The sequence below is a fragment of the Camelus ferus genome, chromosome 33 (assembly GCF_009834535.1).
Source record: "Camelus ferus isolate YT-003-E chromosome 33, BCGSAC_Cfer_1.0, whole genome shotgun sequence".
Taxonomy (NCBI): domain Eukaryota; kingdom Metazoa; phylum Chordata; class Mammalia; order Artiodactyla; family Camelidae; genus Camelus; species Camelus ferus.
In genome coordinates, this window is record NC_045728.1 from 9,300,406 (window position 1) to 9,321,017 (window position 20,612).

Below are 20,612 nucleotides of genomic sequence, written 5' to 3' on the forward strand. Positions count from 1 at the left end.
AGCCTTCCAGTCCGCTCTGAACTCCCTTTTCCTCGTTAGAAAAATAAATTCTGTTGCCCCACGTCGCTCCGTACCTCTTGGTGTGACTCTCTTCACACAGAGAAATAACCTTTGTTCGAAGCTCCGCTTGCCTAAGCTGGGCTGAATTCTGCAAGATCACTCTCCACGTACAAGATTAGCAGCTCCTTTCTAGCTCCAAATAGACTATAATCCAAAAGCTGCTCTTTTAAATAGAGGTTTCTTTTATGCTTAAAGTCCTAAGTAAAAGAAACATCAATGCTCCTGCTACTTTCCCCAGTTAAATCCGATTTGCAAGATGTGCTCAAAAATCTGGGTGTGAGTGAGTCTGGGCTCAGGGAACACATTTGGGATTCTCCAGTCATTCTCTATCTGGAGGGCCCTCCAGTGGCCAAAATAATACCTGATCTAAACAAAGACCACCAAAGCAAGTGGTTACAACAAAGGCAGGGGGGTGGACGTTTGCCTGTGTTTAAAATGCTGCCCGGAAGCCCCATATTTTGCCCCACAGAGGTGTGTCTCATTTAAAGAAAGCCAAGGCAGAATCCAGCTCACACAAGGGAGATATTTGCATTACAAAAGGACCCTTCATTTGATATAAAAAAAAAAAAAGAGGCAGGTTTGAACTCCATTAAATGACAACTCCCTCTAATTTTGTTAAAGATTCTATTGAATTTGCAGAAAACAGATTGACACACGGAATGCCAGCATGCATCTGTGGCACAAAACGCAGTGTGTTTGTACTCAGTCTGCACTACCCGACCCCCTACCCACATTTCTGCCTCTGCAAACCTTCGTAAGCACCCTGGCCATGAGACACGGGACAAAGCGGAGGTCGGGTCAGAACACGTGGTGAGGTCTGAAGGCTCGGTTCAGGTTCAAGGTCCTCGGAGCCAGAACTGCCTTTCTGGAGCAGCATGAGAAAAACGGGCGGTTGCTCCAATACGCTTCTCTCCGGACTTGGAGGACACTGCTGGTGTTCTAGAGGAACGTTTTCCTGAAGACAATCCAGGAGGTTTTCTAGAAGAAGCTCTGCCATGTATTCACATGTCATTGAAACCGAGCACCGTCCCAGGTGCAAAAGCGCCTCCATCTCACACACACACACAACCTGTTTCTTGTTTGGAGAAAAAAGCCTTAATCTTTTAGGCCTTCCCTGAGTTCCAAAGAGCAGATTCAAGCAATTACTCATCAGGGAAGTGAGGGAACAAAGAGAAAGCGGTCAGGAGACAATAGTTCAGAGATAAAGCAGAGTCCTAGCTTCCCCTCGAGGGACGCACACAACAATCTGATGCACATCTTTGAGTTGTTCGGCAAAAACCGAGCACCCCACCCAGATGGAGGGTGGTGACTACCTGCTGACCACAAGCACGGACCCCAAACTCTTTGGAACCAGAAGGTTGATGATGAAGATTCCTGCCACATCACCCTGTCACCTCCCTTCCACCCCACCAACCACTCAAGAAATTCATGCCCCTTGCAGGTCTCCGCGCTAAACGTTGCCTTTAAAAACCCTTCTCTTTTGCAAAAGAGCTGCCAGTTCTCCTCCCTGGGGGCCCTCCTATAAACTATTCTCTGCTCCAGACTTCAAGGTTTCGGTTTATTTGGCCTCACTCTGCATTGAGAACACGGACTTGGATCTGACAACATGACCCTCACCTGGAATCCTCCCCAGCACGTGACCTGAAGCAGCCACACCCAGCTCACCTCCCGCTGCAGACCGCAATCTTCACAGCCCTGCCCTCACCCCACCCCCCACAAGGCAAACTCCCACTCATTCCACAAGGGCCCTGGTCAAGTGCCAATTTCACTCTGACGCCTTCCCCAACTTCCCCAAATGTCTGGCTGTTCCAGCCCCTTCGGGTTCCATAGCATTGGGCCCCTGCCTCCGTCACGGTGCGGGCAGTGCTGGCCCCTCCAGCCTGCGGATGGTGGGTATCCTGGCTCCTCCACCGTCTTTGCTTCCCCAGTGCTCAGCGTGGGGACTGCTGAGTGCATGTGGGGTGAAGGGGCTGTGGTTGGGGCCACAATCCCTCCCCCGGCCACTGCATGCCCCTGCCAGGTGCTGGGAGAAGCAGAATGGGGGTCCCTCCCCCATCCCCCCAGTGCTGGGAGGTGGTGATGAGGGGAGAGGCATCCTTTCCTCTCCATTCCCTCCATCCGGGTCAGGCGCCCGCCATCAGCCAGTCCCCCTCTGAGTCCCAGGGACCTGGGTTCTCTCTGCACTTTCAGGAGCAGGAGCAGCAAACAACATGGAGCAGCAAGTGTTACCAAAGCAAACTTGGGTGCACTCACCTGCTGTGCAGCCAAGCCAGTTTACTGACGCCCAGTTTCGGTGAAGGAAATGACGGTGGTTACTGCAGGGCACTGGACCAGGAGTGCAGGCAGCTCACACTCCAAAGACCCGGACTCCCAAATGGCGCCCAAGGAAGGGTTTTTAAAGGCAACGGTTGGGGGGGGCGGGCTGAAGGGGGCAGGACTTTCTTCTGATTGGCTGGTGGGGAGGTAACAGGTGGTAACAGGAATCTTGATCATTAACCTTCTGGGTTCAATCGGGCTGGGGTCTGTGTGCTTGCGGTCAGCAGGTAATCACTGTCCGCCACCTGGGTAGGTGGGGGGTCTCAGTTCCCGCAGGACAACTCACAGGTGGGGGTCAGGTTGTTATGTATACTCCTCGGGGAGGAACGAGGATTCTGCTTTATTGCTGAGTTACTGTCATTACTTTTCTTGCATAACTGCGTTTCCTTTGTTTCTACATTCCCTGACTTCCCTCATTAGTAATTGCTGGAATCTGCTCTTTGGAACTCAGGGAAGGCCTAGGAGATGAAAGCTGCCTTCTACAAACGAGAAACAGGGGACATGGAGGGCCCTGCCAGTTCCTGCTCGGTTTCACCACCCGCTTTCTTTGATACCCTCCGTCTTGAGGGAAGCAGGGGTGGCACTAGAAGGGGAAGCGAGTTTGGGGTAGAGAGGGTAATCATAAACTCGGCAGGGGAACTTGGCTTTAGAGGGTCCTGGTTTCACAAGAATCTGTCCGGACGCTGTGCTGGCCAGGCCCAGCTGCACTTGGTCTCTCTCGCGTGTGTAGAAAGAAGAGCCTAAATTCACTGCTCTTCCACCCCACTCCCCACACCCTGCTCATCCTGCACGAAGCCAGCATCCACACACCTCGTGCTCCAAAAGCCTTGTGCGGACACCACTGATCTCATCTATAATCAGGGTCTGCCTTGCAGGGCCATGGGACGGACAAAAGGGTCACCCACCTAGACGCCGTCCCTAGTCATAGCATTTACTATGCATTATCTAATGTATTCGGTTATCTGATTTCATCCTCACAGCAACCCTATGAGGTAGGTGCTAAAGGATCCTTATTCTCAGGTGAGGGGATTTTAGGGCAAAAAGGAAGATACCCAGGTTCGCCAGCTCCCCAGGCAGGGTTCCGACTCAGGCCACCTGAGCCCAGAGCCCAGACCCTTGACCACACTGCGATTCTGCATGGAAAATGCCCCCAAACTCCGCATGAAGGGCTGCTTGGTGCGGCGGGAGCTCCCCGTAGACGCCGGTCGTGTCCTCCGCGTGGTCTTTGGCGGGACTGAATACTCCTTCCTCGGATGGCGCCCCAGTGCGCTGGTCTCCACCTGCCCCTCTGGCTTGTCCCAAGCTCCTCGGCTTTTGAGATCTCCTTTCACTCCTGACAGACCTCCTCTCTCCAGGCTTTGATCCCGCTACCCCGGACCCTCCTGGATACAACCCTCCAGCGAGCACCTCCAGCCCCCTCCGCCTTTGAGCTCCAAAAACTGCCTCAGCCTCGCTCCCACACACCCAGGGCTCCCTTCTGAACTCTAAATTGTTTTCCTCATAGCACTTGCCTCCTTCAAATGACTGCATCACTTAATAACCTCTTGTGTTCATTATTTTGTCTCCCTCGACTTGAGTCTAAACTGTGCCTGAAGACAGGGGTTTGGTTTGATTGGTTCACTGCAGTACCTCCAGCTCCTGGAGCGCACCGAGGACATCGTAGCCACTCAGTAAATGTTTGCTAAGTGAAAGAAGCCAGCTTCCAGCTAGCCGCCTCTGCTTGCCTGGGCCGCTAGCCAGGCCTGCAGAGTTAACATGGCCAAGGAAGAAGGTAAAATGGACTTCTTGTGAAGGAGCTCCAGTAGCCATGGGTCTCTGCAATCAGAAAACTGATTCTCTAATGAACACTCCAGTGTGCGTTACTTTGGTAATAAACCACATCATGCCTTGGGCCACGTGGATATATGTCATTTTTTTTTTTTTTCACATAGCCCGACCTGGAAGATGAACGGAAGAGAGTTTCCCTTTAAATAAAGACTAGCACGTGACAAGGGGCTATCCTGGACCCGAGGATGCATTTCCCACTTTCCGTCTTGCTGGGACCCGTTACAGAAGGTGACAAACATAAGCCTTCAGCGGAGGACTCCTTGTGGCTCTTCCGTGGTTCCGTGGAGGGTGGAACACAACAACAGCCATGTGGGTGTTAGGATGCAGCTGTTTGTACCAGTGCCTCCAGGCCTGTCTAAGAGATGAGGCAAGGGGAAGGGATCCCACCCGCGGGGTTGAGAGCAGGAGGAAATAGCACCTTGTTGATGTCCGTTCTTGAGGCTTGCGTCCACGCTGGATTATGTGGTAGGGTTCAGGATGGAGTCGTTAAGAGAGATGTGTCATTTGGACTCCACCCTCTGTGCTCAAGGAAAGGAGCAGAGAAGCCCTGAAAAAATTTTAAAAAGTGGGTTATTCAAAAATGTATTCTGTATGTTTATTTTGTCGTCAAAAAAGATGACCTGCTTTTCCCACATTTGCCTGAAGTTAAGACAATCAGCTTTCCTTTCTCGAGTGTAAGAAAATAGTGGTAGGTGAGAAAGTAGGAGTTGGGTACCAGGATTCCTCCATCCATTCTTCCTGCAGTGGAGGAAGTCTGCATATAAAAAGCAGTAGCTCCAAGGAAACAAGCTACCACATTATTAATCAAATGCAGATACTGCAGCCAGGGACACACTCTTCTGCCCCAAGGAGGGTTTCTCTTAGAAGCTGGACTGGAGTCTCTGGCTCAGAATCCCGTTGGAGCCTCCTTCCTCCCCTCAGTGTAATTGCAGGAACCGCTAGCACAAGCTTGGCTGCAGGCTTGTAGAATCAAGGCTGATTAGCTATCTCACTGATTAACTGATCTCTGAAGCAAGTCACTTAACACCCTTAGCCTCAGTTTCCTCTTTTATGAAATCACATATACCATCTACAAGAGACTCACTGGCGACGTTACCTCCTGAAGGTTTTTTCCTCTGTTGCTCCACAGGGTGAGAACCCTAACGATCTTACTCACATTATTCTCCCAGTGGCTGATGCAGGACCTGGTACAGGGAAGCTCTCAGAATACCTCTTAAATCAGTGTTGCTCTGGCATCCACGAATCGGGTGCCTGACTGCCCAGGGAGTTTTGAGTCTTGCCAGCCTAGGACTTGAGACCTTGACATTAATCCTGAATTTCTTTGGGAACTGTCCCACTCCTCAGAATTCTTTTTCCTACTCTTAGAGACTGGCAGACATTTACGAGATTCCGACGGAGGCTCAGCATCTCATCACATAAAATCCACACGTCCTACCCTCTGCCTCTTCCATGTCCATGTGCTGCGGTTTAATATTCAGGGAAACCATTTTGCCATTTAACACGTTCCCTGCCCAACTGAAATGGAGAACGTACTCACCATCCAGCACTAAATACCCCCAAACTCCCTCCAATTCCTTCTTTTCCCCCTACCCCGTCCTACAGAGACACGCAAACTGATGCCACCACCTCGCTTCAGACCACTCCCTTCTCTTCCTTGGCGCTCAGACATCCCTCCTGGCTAGCAGGTTACTTTTGTACCAAACAAGCTCCATGTGACAACCATGTTTGCAAACCATCTTCTGCTTACGCGTCAGTCTTACGCTGTCTTACATCTACTTATGCTGACTGCCTTCTTTGATGGGATGCGCTGAGAGCTGTTCTTCCCCTATTCCGAACAGCAAAACACCCAATAGGGAAAACTTAGTGAGCTAGAGATAACAAAGTGACTCAAATAAATCCTCCTCTGAGTTTCATTAGCGTGGAAGACGAGTCAAAGCACTTGACTGTGCTGTGAAGGGTAGAAGCGTAGCTGACGGCACTGACAGTCCTCTTGTTCCGCTGGTCCTCACAGTAAATCTATATTAAACATGCTTCTGGGGACAAAGGGGAAGAGGCCATCACTCCACTTCTGAGATCTGCATTCAGTTGTCTTTGTGGCTGGAACCAAGACCTATCAGACATGGCAGAGATTTGGGAAACTTCCCTTACATGAACTTGGTCATATTCGTGACAATGGAGCTGTAACCAGATGCAACTGTTCATATAAAGTGACAAAGGAACAAACACCAAATGCGAATAGTAGTTGTCTCTGGGATTGCCAGGAAACCTCACTTTCTTCTTGGTGCTTTCATTTCCCCCAAATTTCTATAGAAGATACAAACTCCTTTTATAATCCAAAAAAACAAAGTTATTTAAAAAGGTAAACTGGCTGGTTAAAATAAATTCCAAATGTATATACCCAAATTAGGTTCTCAAAGGCTCACCTGGAGGGTCTGTGTGACTCTGGAACCAGGCAACTTGGATTTAAATCTCAGTCTTGCCTCTTACTATCGTGTTCTTGGGCAGATTTCTTCACCTTTCTGTGTACCAATTTCCTTATCTGTAACACCAGGCTAACAGTATTCTCCTTACAGGATTGTCGAGAGGATTGAATGAGTTCATCTCCAAGAAACCCCCAGATCAATGCCCGGCACAAAACGGTTACACATTTGTTATTATTGTTGCCACTGGACTACCATTGCGTGAAATGTTCTTGGACCACCTTTTGGGAGTATTGTATTCAGGATCTTATACACATGCCCTTGAATCATCTCAGCGTGAATAAAATCTCCTCCTTTGAAGATGTGCCGGTTCTTGGGAGCAGGTGTGCTGTCCGGGGTTTGAAGTACAGTGTACTTCTGTTCTTGTGCCATTCATCTACTGCCTGTGAAGAAGTCTAGAAAATACACGTGCACAAACACACACACACACACACACACACACACACACACACACACACACAGATAATTCAGCACCATCTAGGGCGTGATCAATCCCTGGGTAACTTTCTGCTAGAGAGAGATTAAAAAATAAGCTTTAATTATGAGACCTCTTCATTCAATGGATCTTGAAGACTTTACGTACTAGGCATACAACCAAAGGGCAAATTTCATAAAAGGCTGATTTACATTTAAATTCGATCCTTTTCTTCTTCCTCCAAAGTTTGCTGATGCCGACTTTTAAGTATGAGATGTCATTGTTTTCACACAAATATTCCCAAACATTACCAGTTGTCATTTGGCGTTAAATAGGGTTGCGACATTACAGTGATAACATTAGCATTTTTAAAAGCGTAACATCATTGTTCTGTAAATTGTTGCAGGCTCAAATTACCGTACATATGATCTTTAAAAAAAAAAAATTAATGCGGTACTGGCATCAAAGCCAGTTAGGATTGGATGAAAAAAACGGCAGCCACCCCTTCTGCTGGGACTCTAACGGTCTTGCGCGAGCCCAGTTATCGCCCTAATAGAACACGGCGCAGTGGTCTGCCCCACCGTGTACGTATAAATAAAGGCGAGTAAACTGTGCACGGAACATTCTTTTCCCAAGATGCGAAGGATGTTTATAAAATCTAACTGGGTTGTCACAAAGCAAAAGAATCCTTTGTGTTTCTAATTACTGAATTAAAACTTTTTTCCAATTTAAAAAAAAAGGGCTCATTGATCTAGCATCGGGAGGAAATGTTGGATTCCACATAAATGATTTTGCAAAGAAATTTACACATACTTCTTTACTTCTCCAAGTGTCAGTTTTCATCTTTCTAGCAGAAATCCTTTAAAAATGTATTACCTCTACCCTTGAATTCCCTAAACAGACAGTATCACTATTGCAGACCTCTAATACTGTACCAAAAGGGCAAAATCGCATGGTGAATAGAACCAAAACTTAAGAATGGAGTGAATCTAAGTTTGAGTCTTGACTCTGCCACTTACGATGTGAGATCTCGGAGAAGTCACTCAACCTCTCTTATGACTAATTCTCCATCTCCTGAAACAAAGACGAATTAACTAAGTCACAGAATCACTTCTAGAATAATAAAAAAAAAATATTTATAAATATTTCAGCACAGCAATTGGCAAAGAATAGGGGGCAAACAGAAGGGAACCATTATTGTTCTAACGAAGCGGGCTAGTTAACGTGTGGGACTCTGTCCCTTTGGGGCCGATGAGGTCTAAATAGCCACAACAAACTGTTTGAATTCCTTTGTCTCTAATAGAGGTTTTCTGATAGTCTTCATTTTCCGATAGCTTTTCTTTTCAAGGGTGTAAATTTGTACAACCACTTTCTTTCTCTCTCTTTTTTTTTTATTGAAGTCTAGTCACTTTACAATGCTGTGTCAATTTCTGGTGTACAGCATGTTTCAGTCAAATACACACACACATATATTCCTTTTCATCCTTTTTCTTTATAGGTTACTGCAAGATATTGAATATAGTTCTCTGTGCTATATAGTGGAAACTTGTTTATCTATTTTATATACAGTTAGTATCTGCAAATCTCGAACTCCCAATTTATCCTTTCCTACCCCTTTCCTCCTTGGTAACCATAAATTTGTTTTCTATGTCTGTGAGTCTGTTTGTTTTGTAAATAAGTTCATTTCTGTCTTTTTTTTTTTTTAGATTCCACATATAAGTGATATCATATGGTATTTTTCTTTCTCCTTCTGGCTTATTTCACTTAGAATGATGATCTCCAGGTCCATCTATGTTGCTGCAAGTGGCATTATTTCATTCTTTTTTATGACTGAGTAGTATTCCATTGTATTAATATACCACAACCTCTTTATCCAGTCATCTGTCGATGTACATTTAGGTTGCTTCCACGTCTTGGCTATTGTAAATAGGCTACTGTGAACATTGGGGTGCATGTATCTTTTCAAATTAGAGTCACTTCTGAATATATGCCCAGTAGTGAGACTGCTGGATCACAGGGTAGGGGTATTTTTAGTTTTTCTTTTATTGTTGTCTCTTTCTGTTTTTAATTTGCTGTGGGCCAGAGAACCAGATACTCATAGCTGACACATGTAGGCAGAATTTGGGGGGCTACATTATGTCACCAAGGACTCAAAAACAGTGTCCTCTTAGAGTTACACTTTAAATCAACACATAATAGGCAGAATAATCTTACAGAAACAATGGCTTTCGAGCCAGGAAGATTTTATTATAACCTAGTATGAAAGCATTATTAACATCAGCTATAGAATGTCTTAGGGGAGAAGTGTATTCAACCACCAAACGCAGGAGAAGATGAGTCAGAGCGGCAGATCCGGGCAGTAATCAGGCTCCATCCAGAGGAAACTTTAGCAAAGGGACTTTGAGGATTCAGGTAGTGTTGTCAAGATCTTTCTTAACTAGAAATGGATACAGGAAGTTGTAACCTGAAGGTTTCAAATACCAAGTTCACATGGAGCAGATTGTTCCTGGACTGGAATATCAATCACGCATTGTCCATTCTTTACTGGGCAGCCACTGTTTATGCCCAGACCTCTCCCACTTGCTTTGCTCTGCGTCCCAGCTCACCCAGCAACCTGCCCATTGTAGCTGGCTTCCTGGTTAGGGCTCCCCAGGTGGGGAGAACACACTGGCCACGCCCACCTGCTGAGAGGACCATTTCCCATGCTGAGTTAACAAATGGGCATTATTTAGTTGCATATCAGTCTCACAAGCTTCATTAAGGTGCGCGTGCCCTCGAGAGATAACTGTCATGTGTTTACAAAACCAGTTATCTAAGCTGGAAACATAAGGGCTCGGTCATGACCAGGAACACTCATCCCTGCCCAGGAGGCAGGTATCCTCACCTAGGGACGGGATGATAATGCTTCAGAGATTTATTTTGGCTTAATATTTAAACAAAAGCAGCATACTGGAAGATGTTATGCCAAAACCTCCTGCCTCACCACCCTCCTCCCTCCCCAATCCCATTCCAAACTCTCCAATTCTGACTTATAGGTCCGTCTACCTTCCATTCACAGATCACAAGAAAAGGCAGCATCCTTCAGAGACCTCATTGCCCGTGGAAACCTCCCGAAAGTGCTCACGGACACCCAGCTCGTCACACTGCTGTGCCTTCTTCGCTTAGAACTTGAAAATTGCCTTCTTAGCAAATTGTCTCTCAGCAAACGTAGTTACAGCTTTAAGGGAGCCACTAGTCGTTGCCCCCGCAGAATAATTTTATTTACTTCAAAACAGCCGCCACACCTCCCCACCCCTCAGCCAACACAACGACATCGTGTTCTTCAAGGAGCCACCATCGGAGACCGGCTTGTTAATAACAAAATTACTCCAGGTCTTAGTGTTCTCTCATCGAGGAAATAAACATCCTTTTAAGACAGACAAATCAAATGGTGTTCGGAGACCGTATTAACCACCTTGACTGCACCCAAAAGAACAACTCGAGACACGCGGAAAGAGTGGATTTTCAAATAGGTGTTTTCTTGACCCAGTTAGGTTTTTATTCAGTGAAAAAAGTTGACATTGAGACAAAAGTGATCTTAAAACTGTGCGACAATAACAGTAAAATCTTCAGCATCAATCAAGTGATTTGGAAACTTATCAAGGCAGCTGAAATCATAAGCATCTAATTTCACTTTGGAGAGAAACAAGGATACAGTGTTTCACTTTAAATAAGAGCAGAGTAGGCCTTTATTTTGCTGCAAATGCCTTTGATTTTGCCTAAAGTTTCTAATAATTCATAACAAGAGTCTTTCAATGAGAAATGACATGGAATCTCTGAGAATAATGTTCCTCTTCAGCCTTCAGACTTGACCCATTTGAGCTATTACACATGAGACTAATACCACTCTTGGGTTACTTGGCTCTGATGATTTAATTCATAATATGGCTGCTCAAAATGAGTGGGCAGAAACATATCTACATCCTGTTCTCCCTTGACCCATGTTCGCTGGTGGTACCCCTTCTGAAAACATGCTTATTGTCCGTGTAGCCAACAGTACACGTAACCTCTTGCCATCTGTTCCATTTCCATCTCTCAGTCTTGCATAGAAAGTAGTCTATATAAACTTAATGCACTGGCTTTTATTACACAAAAATTGTACCTGAAAGGCAGCACACACTTCCTTTAAGAAAAATAATCTAATAGGAATGTCGATACAGCCCCAACACAAGTGAAGATCCCGCACAGAGTTTTAGAGTCAGTTCCTAAAATCAATATGGAGATGGGTGTTCCGTTTGCTGATACCCCTGAATCCCTTCTCTGAGGGACCTCCTGACTCTCTGCCGAAGGAAGACAAACATCTCAGGGATTCACCACGATGTCCTTAGTGGGAAAGTGACCAACCAAACCGGACAGGAGGATCTCACTAGATGGAGAGCGACCGGTGGGTGGCTCTCTGAAGGCAGGAGTCTTCAGTGCCTGCCCCCCACCAAATGTCCACGGGTTTGGGAAGGGGTACGTTCCTTAAATTGCTGAAGTAGAGCTTAATCTAGTGCATTACACACGATGGGCAGAGAGAACACACAGCTTGTGTCTCACACCTGTCCCATCCAAACACCCCCAGTGACACGACCAGGGATGGAACCTGAGAAACCCCTCTTCCCAAAGTCACAAGTGCCAACCAGTTACCCAGCTTTGTAACGATCCACCCAGCCTGCCAGGGCAGCCAGCAGTCACCGACACTCCCCACCTGTCTGGAAAAGGGTCTGCGTAGGTGTGGCCTCCCCCCGGACTCCTCTGCAGAACTCTACTCTGTTACTTTACCCACGTGGACCCACATCTCATAAGGCTTGAAGGGCATTCAATACATAAAGGGGCAAACCCGCTTCCAGAGAAAATCTGTACACAATCCCCCTGCCCACCAAACTGTCGCCGCCCACTCGTGGTCCGTCACGGGCGCACAAACGTGGGCTTCTGACGTTCTAGTGCATCCTGGGAGGAAATAAAACCTTTTCCCTGTACAGTGTGAACTTTGGAGGTAGCACCTCCAGTGAGGTACAAAAGCCCCTTCCTTCTTCCTAAAACAACCAGGGGCTCCAATTGGTCACAGTGAAGACAATGATCTGGTCACCTGCAAAGGTTCCATGTAGTTTTTCTTCTCATTTTCTATGGTCACTCCAACCTCTGGACTCTTGCAGACGGCGTATACATATACATCCAAACCTCACAGCGCTGCAGCAGAGGGGAGTGGAGTGCATGCCTCAAGAGTTCATAAAAATATACAATTTACACATAGCTGCATCTATTCAGGAATTTAGCTCTTCTGTTTATATAAAATACTCTAGCCCTAAAAGGCTGCTTTTCCTCAAACAGCCCAGTGGCATTTTCCAAGGAGAGGGGTGATGGCCAGTCTGTACAGTACGGTGCACTAAGCATTGGGAGGCACTGGGAGTGAGAACTGGATGCTCAGAAATATCTCAAGTTGCCAACCGGAGACATATGCTCTGTACAAAGGCTTGCCTGTGGGAAAAATGAATATAAAGTCTCAGAGCCTTTTATATCAGCTTTCACAAATGCCACCAAAAAGTTGGCAGAAAAAAGAAAGGAAGAAAAAACACTTTCTAGTGGTTCGATTAAATGACTTGCCTCCCACCAGATCGTTAACCTTTCAGTTACTTAAAGTGCTTATTAAAGGGGACGTGGTGGGGCTTGAAGTTTTGCAGGAAACTCCGAAGTAAGACAAGATAAAGCCAACGAAACTCCAGTCTTTAAAAAGATAACACAGGAGAGAGAGAGGAAAGAAGAAAAAACATGCTGGAAGGAAGGCTCATTATTTTTACAACCTCTTGTTGAAATGATACGGAGCCTCACCCACACGACATCCTGAACGCGTACAACTGAAAACACTCCGCCATCAAAATATACATATATACACAAATAAAATTTTTAAACTTAAAAAAAATTTAATCAGCTCTTTGTTTCCCAAACACTACCTAGGCAGAACAAAACTATATTATCACCTAAGAATGATACTTTTGGTGAAAAGAAAGCAAATACTTTGTGAGGGGGATGCAGTACATCTAAGAGGAGATGGGGTTGTGACAAAGCTTGTGGATAAAGGACGCACACGCAGAAGCATGACCCCCCCCCCCCCGAGCTCACTGCTTCTTGGCTGGGGTGCATACAGTAGGCGTCACACCAATGCTAGGCACCGGTGCTTCCAACACTAGCTCTAAAGCGTGGGCATCAGTCTCCAGCGGATTCCACATACCTACCAAGTGGCCACAGCTTGAATGCAGGGGAGGCACTGAAAGGCAGAGGGAAACAGCCCAGCCGATTTGACAGAGAACATGAACTCTAGTGTCCGCTGTGGGCTGGGCTGAAGGGTCTCAAACTCGGGCATCTCCTGCATCTCTGTTAAGAGTAAACAGCGCTTTCTCTTTAAATTGGGCGGGGGTCAGGGGACGGGGTCCAGGCAAGGGAGGTGGAAGAAGAGAAGAAAGGAGGAAAGAAGGAAGGCACTGACCCAATTCAAAATGACTGCATATATCAGTATGGATTTTTAAGGACAGTAAGCGGCCACCTCAACACAAATACAAAACTTTACATTCGAGATTCTTCAGTGGTAAGTAAGAACAACAACAACAAAAAATCAAACAATCAGAAAAGGAAAAACTAGGTACCATATCTGCCAGTGTAGCTATCATGGCACAGATCTAGAACTCTCTCCCACAACCAGAGCAAATTTTTGCAACGACAATGACACCAGTGTATAATACAGCAGTGTTATCATGTTGCAGCTTGGAAAGCTGCATCTTGTACAGAGGCGTGTCCAGCAAGTGTCCATCGATTCATGGAAGAGAGGAAGCTGTTGCTTGCAGGGCTTCTCAGGCTGCAACTCTTGTTTAATTGAAATGGAGCAATGACTCACTATGCTCTCCTGCCAAATACCACTGGGTGACACACGGGTGAATAAAAAGAGATCGTATCCGCAATGGTGACAAAACAGCTTCTGTTCCTCGCCCCCCGACCCTGCAGGCGAGCGGCTCGTAACACGTGTGGTGTCAGATGACCACTAAAGCCTTGCCCCATACAGAGTCCCAATAAATTAACAAAATAACATAGAAGAACCTTGCCCCCATCACTCACCCAAACACTTTCACAGCAACTAAATGCAAACAAAGCTTTAGACTTGAGCATACTTTCAAGGAGAAGGGGTTCTGCCCATCACTCTCTCGATGTTTTTATTAAACACATTTCTGTGCCTTAGAAAAATAAAAAGAATGGCCAATTTATTGAACCAAAATTATCTCACAGACTTAAAAGCATGCCCAGTAAGCACAGCCCTGGAAGACGACACTAATACCAAATCAAAGCAGTTTGGTTACTAAAATCAACCTGGTTTAAAGTTCACAGTTGATTCCAACAAAGTTTATTCATTCTTTTCTTTCCTTTTTTTTTTTTTTGTTTTGTTTTCTTTTTGGCCCATATAAAAATAACATATTGCAACTCAAAGTGCATCTTTTAAAATAAACCATCAACTATCTTTATCAAATAAAATATTTACACCATTTGGTTTCTAGTGAGGAAAGCTTCTTCATGCTATCACCATGGGGACGTCGTCGGAAAATCCAGTTATCATCGGAGCATCTTCATCGTCCTCCCCTAAAGGCAAAACCATCAGTCCTCGATGAGTTCCAGCACACTTCCGCCCAGCCCCACCTCCCCCGCGGCCCCCCACCCCTGTCACAAACAAGCCCCAGCCAGAAGAGTCAGCACCAGAGCCCACAGGCATAAGCATCAATGCTGAAACCAGCCCGGCTTCTCTCTGACACCCTTGGGTCCCCGTTCCCCATCAACGGGCGGCCAAGCCTATTTTAGTGGTGGTTTGAACCAAACAAGGAAAGTAAATCTTGTAAGGAGGAGGATTTTATTACCTACCCAGAAGTCCGATGGGCGGTTTTAGTTGCCCAGTTTGAGTTATCCACACCCCGTGCTAGCAGAGTAAGTGAACGTCACCGTCTGTTCTCTCCTCTGAACCCACACTGCTCGCGAAGAACAGGGTCGTAGAGGGGCTTAGGCACTTGGAGGACAGGCTCCCAGACTAATGGCTGTCCCTCCGTGGCCCCTGGTACCATCCTGTGCATCTAAGTGCTGACCCGCATTCAGTGATCATTACTCAGCACCAGGGTGGGCAGACTCCTCTCGCCCCCAAGAACAGAAGCAAAGAACCCACCCTCTTCATGCAAGGCAGTCCAAGCGCTTGTAAGAAAGCAAGAAAAGAGACAGAAAAAAAAAAGGGAGAGGAGCTACTATCAAGTCATCAGTGAGAAGGGAATCCAGAAATGTCTTTATAAACAACAACAAAACTGCAACTAGCTTACAGGAAAGATGAATATGTTAAAAAAAAATCAACTTACATTCAGCAGTCTGAGTTTGGACAAGCCTGAGTTTGGGGAAGGTCCCAAAACATACGGACTTAACTGTACTTAGGGAGTGGCTACTAGCTCTATGAGCGTTCGGCGACTGCAGCGTGCAGACAGCTCTAAAAGGGACTTTTCCTTCCTTCTCCCGTGCCACGTGCTATCGACAGGGAAAGAACTGAGGGCGTGCTAGCAATCAGGAAGAGAAACGGCAAGATGGGAAGGGTTTCTTTGGACAGAAGCCCATGGGAAAAGCACAGCTTTCTGTCTTGACTAAAATCTCCAGAGATGTCAGACTTCTAGGCCTGGGAAGGATGAGAGGCGCTGAAGGTTCTTGAGGATCTGCCGATACCCTGGGAATACCCGAAGTGCAGGGTCTATCCCTCCTTCCCGTACAAGGCAAGCTCCTACCTGTCCTTTGACAAAACTCCCCGTCTCGGGCCAGAAGCACACTATTGACGAGAATACTGGTATTTTAATTTAGGAGTGATTTCAAAGCAAAGGGCTCCAACTGATTCAACCCAAAGCAGGGGGATCGCTGGTGGATGAAGAACTCCACCAGCGTCAAAAGATGAGCTCAAGGAGGGGAGGTGTAGCTCAGGGGTAGGCGGGCTTAGCATGCACAAGGTCCTGGGTTCAATCCCCAGGACCCCCAATCAATCAGTAAACCTAACTACCTCCCCCGAAGGACTCCTGTGGGGTCCGCCCCCGCCCCACTCACCCAGGTCATCCCCGGAGGAGAAGATGGCCGAGCCCAGCCTGGAGCTGTAGTGGCTGTTGGCGAACGCTGTGAAGCTGTTCTGCAGCCGCCGGTGCTTTGTGTACAGGACGGCAAACCCGACGCCCAGGCTCAGCAGGATCAGGAACAAGACGGGCACCACCACGGCAGCCACATCGGTGGACCTGGCAGCCTGGATCGCTGATGTGTCCCCACCTGCGGAGGCACGAGGCCAGCCCGTAAGCCTCCTATGAAAGGGCCGCCCCGCAACACCCCACCCACCAAAAAAGCTAAGCGACCGCCACCCGCCACCTGGATCTCCTGCCGGGGGTGGCACGTTCCTGCACGCGACGCCCGAATGTTTCCCCGAGCCCTTGCCTCCAGCGGACGGGGTGCAGGCCTCGTGCATGCAAATACGGTAATTACATCAGGCTCCTAATCACTGCCTCGTTGGTTATTTAGATAATCTCTTGGAAGGGAGACCTTTGTTGGGGTATCAACATTGATTTCATTAGCATTATTACTTAAGACCACTTGCTTGGCTCACATAAGAGGATGTGAAATCAGACCACTAATTAACGAGATTGCAATTATTTCCCCCTACTTGGCACCAAAGTCACTCTGAACTGCAATTACCTGAAGCTCCATTAAGTGATACAAACGAGATTCCTTCAGTGCAGTACTGACTTAACAGCTCATGAAGTTTTATGAGGTTTTTTTTTTTTTTTAACTTAAACAGAGTGAGAGAGAGAACCTTTCCTTATACATTTAACATTTTTTAAAAGCTCTTTGCAAGGCCATTTTGGGTGTCTATAACCTAACAGTGATGCTCCCTTCCCACTGCCTTAAATATTCGCTTTATGATGATGCACTGATAAGAGCTGTAGCGACAGGGATCTGGGGCAGAGCCATCTCGCTGTCGGGTGAGAGCCAGGCTTCCTGGAAGGGGTAGATTTTTATGTCAGAAATTCTGGGGAACGTCTGAGCTCGAGGCGGGAAACTGGCTCCTGGGAGTCAGTTTTAGCTAAGTAAGCAAAGTGGACTTTCTAGATCCCCACAAGGAGCCTGGCTAGGCCTGAGGCTGTCCCCTGGTGCAGGGTGAGGTGGTGCGGGCCAGCCTCTGCGCATGGAGGAAGCTCAGTAACTACCCAGGGATTCAGCCCAACAGGTACTCATAGATGGGCCAGACAGCAGCTGTTTCCCACAAGCCTGACCTAACAATTCCATATCCACATCTTTACCTTCCTTCACTACTGACTTACCGGGGAAAACTCTACCCCCTCTTATTTCCCGTGTCTCTACCTAATCCCAACTGCGAAGTGGTACACTGGGGGAACGCTCTGGGCTGGAGCAGTCAGGAAGGCAGCCTGGTAGAGGCGACAGGAATCAGTGAGTTTCCGCCCCCGCCCCAGTTGCATAGGGACGTGACCATCAGGGGGCAGGACGTGGACCGGGGGGTCTACCTGAGAGATTCTCCTGCCTGACAATCTTGGTTTTACAAAGGCAGCTGGCAGATGTCCTCACAGCAGTTTCCCGTAAGTCTACTTCGCAGGTTTCTGATTGGCTTTACTAAAAAGGAGGTTCTATTTAGGAAACACTAGGTCAGTAAGAGTTGGGTTGTTTGTTTTCTGTTGGGACCTTCTCAGAGCCTCAGTTCTCCCTCTTTTAGGCAGGTGCCAAGGGTAAGTATTCCACCGGAAGCCACCCCAAGAAGCGTGGAGGAACATACAACAGCTCTAACATTAAGACTTTGAGCTTAAGCGCTGGTTAGTTCTTGGCTGGGGGTAAGCGGAACTAAAACGACCAGCAGCAGAATGTTGTTGAAATCCCAGCAAAGCTATTAATACGATCTGAGCAGAATTTCTGGGCAAGTGGAAGGTTCCTCTCCTCTGCCATCAGCATGGCCCAACATGGCCATCTGCGAGTGTCCTGAAGACAGGGACCCCAGACCAAGCTCAGCTTCTGAGCTGAGGCCGACCGCGAAGATGAAGGGGACGGCTGTGAAATCAGTTACTCTGTGATGAGGTGATCTGCTGGCTTGGAAAATCACAGGGAATATTAGCCTGTTAGAGGCTCTGAACGGTCCTCCAAAAATGAACGAAATGCACTGACCCAGTGCTTCCCAAACAGAATCTCCTTTTTCAACAAAACCTCCCTTTCTTCTGTTTTACATTCAGAATGTGGTCACCCCATAATCCCAGCTCCTCACCCTATGCCTGGCTCAGGAAGTATTTGTTAAATAAATCAGTGCCTAATTAAACTGATGCATAAATGGTTTTCTTTTGAACTGCAAGAACATTTTAGGTGCGTGTTAGGAACACACACGTTCATCAAACCATGCTACTCCCTGGAAACATTTCCCCGGAACTGAAGGCGGGAACGGGCCACTACAGCAACTTACCAGACCCCAACTCATCATAGAGCAGGACGGCAGGCTCCCCACAAATCTGGCTGCCAAAAAGGCAGCGTGCCTGGACAGTGAAAGTGTAATTGTGACCCAACTTCAGATTGGAAATTTTAAAGAAATTGTCTGTAGTATTCCCAAGGTAAGCCGTGATGTTCATGGCACTGTCAAACATGTGAATCTCATAGCCCTGAAAATAAACACACGAGAAATTACTTGGGAAGTTAAAGAAGGAACCTAACAGCTTCTATTGCTGGTTCCAACTTCAGGTGAGACTGTATTTTAGGCTTTTAGAGATGCTGAAGCACTTTGGGTTTCTTACTAGTTCTTTTTACTTTACCACTGAGGTACTGGATTCAGAAAATGGGAATTTTCTCATCCCCAGTGTCTCTGATAATTGCCAAGCCCACTTCTGAGCTGCCTGGTAGAAGTGAACAGCGTAGCCTTAACAAAAGCCATGTTAACAGATATTTTGGTACAGAATTCAAAGCTCTGGTCAGCAATCCACTTGTCTCAGGCAATATTAAATCCCGCAGAATCTGGCCAAATCAGCAACAGTGCACTGTAATGGGGTTGAACTAATAATAAATCCAAGCTGCAATGGACACCAGCCATGGGGTAAAAAAAGGAACTTGTAACTGTTAAAACAAGACATTTCTCCTTAGAGGAACGTGTGGGAATTCCATTGTCAGCTCACCGCTCACTTCCGAGCTCCTGGCTTTCTGGCTCGTCCGAGCTGCTCTCAGCCCCAGACCAGCCTGGCTTTGAACTGAGCGGCGGCTCAGACCCCCAGTCATCGGAGCATGAAATAAGCTTCCCATTCAGGCTGGCTCAGGGAGCGTCCCGGACTCCTGTGTGGGAAACGTCACCCCTGAACAGCCCTAGCCCAGCACGCTGGCCGGGGTCAGGACTGACGACCATGCTTCTCCGCTGACCTCCACGTATTGCAGGTCAAGGCTACCAGCAACGCCCCCGCCTCCACCCACAGCCCCAACCACACAAAAGACCTTCTCTCTTATCTGTACCCACATATTGGCCCCTTGGTTCCCATTCTGTTGACCTGCCTCTTCTTTGAACTCTAAGTTGGAGAGGAAGGACGTATCAAGCTTAAGCCAGCACCCTCCACTGGGAAGGGAGTACTGTCCTGCAGGCCCAACCTTTACAGAGCCGGGCTTCTGCTGCCCAGGGAGGATCCTCTGATGACAGCCAGCTGCCAAACTGGGCCTCCCAACACCACCTGCCCAGAGTCCCATTCCTGCATTCTTTTCCATAAACTAGGATTTATTAGTTTCTATCAAATATATATTCAGTGCAGGACATTTGCAACATATGTAAAGATATAAAGAGAAAAATTTTAATGACACAAACATTAACCACTCATAATTTACTTGACCAGTCCCATCCTGTTGGGCATACGGAGGGTCTCCTCCTTCCTGCTGTCATAAATGAAATTCTCTATGCACACTGTTTCCTTAGAATAAAACCCATGAAGAATTATTGGATCAAAGGATATAACACTTTAGATGTTTCTGACACCTATTACCTTAAGAAGGTTAAATCAATTCAGATTCCCTGGGCACTCATCTTCCCAACTATTACTCAAATCGATAGCACTCTTCCCCCAAAACTTTTGCCAATTTAATGTGAAAGCACTGTATCTTTGCTGTTTAGATTACCAGTGAGGCCAAATCATTACTTTCTTTTGCTTACTGATGCTTGAAACTTTTTAATTTTGTTACCTGCTTCAGCTGGTAACAACGTGGGCGTAAGGGGCACCGACCCTCCCAGCAGTCAAAAATCTGAGAATAACTTAGAACTGGCCCTCTGTATGCGCGGTGCTGCATTCCTTGGACTCCACCAACCACAGACCGTGTAATAGTGTAGGTTTTGCATATAAGTGGACCTGCGTGGTTCAATCTGGTGTTTTTCAAGGGCCAACTGTGTTTCTGTTTTGAATTGATTTGAAAGTTTTCTTTGTATTTGAGTAAAC

General features: G+C 47.0%; 1 protein-coding gene across 1 annotated transcript in view; it reads right to left on the reverse strand.

Moving 5' to 3' along the window:
- Positions 1 to 10,595: 10,595 nt before the first annotated feature.
- Positions 10,596 to 20,612, reverse strand: part of SORL1 (sortilin related receptor 1) — a 147,583-nt gene continuing 137,566 nt past the window's right edge. Inside the window, 3 exon segments of the mRNA XM_032472526.1 lie at positions 10,596 to 14,742; positions 16,222 to 16,434; positions 18,620 to 18,812. Coding sequence (XP_032328417.1) covers positions 14,675 to 14,742; positions 16,222 to 16,434; positions 18,620 to 18,812 — 474 coding nt within the window. The 3' untranslated portion in view covers positions 10,596 to 14,674.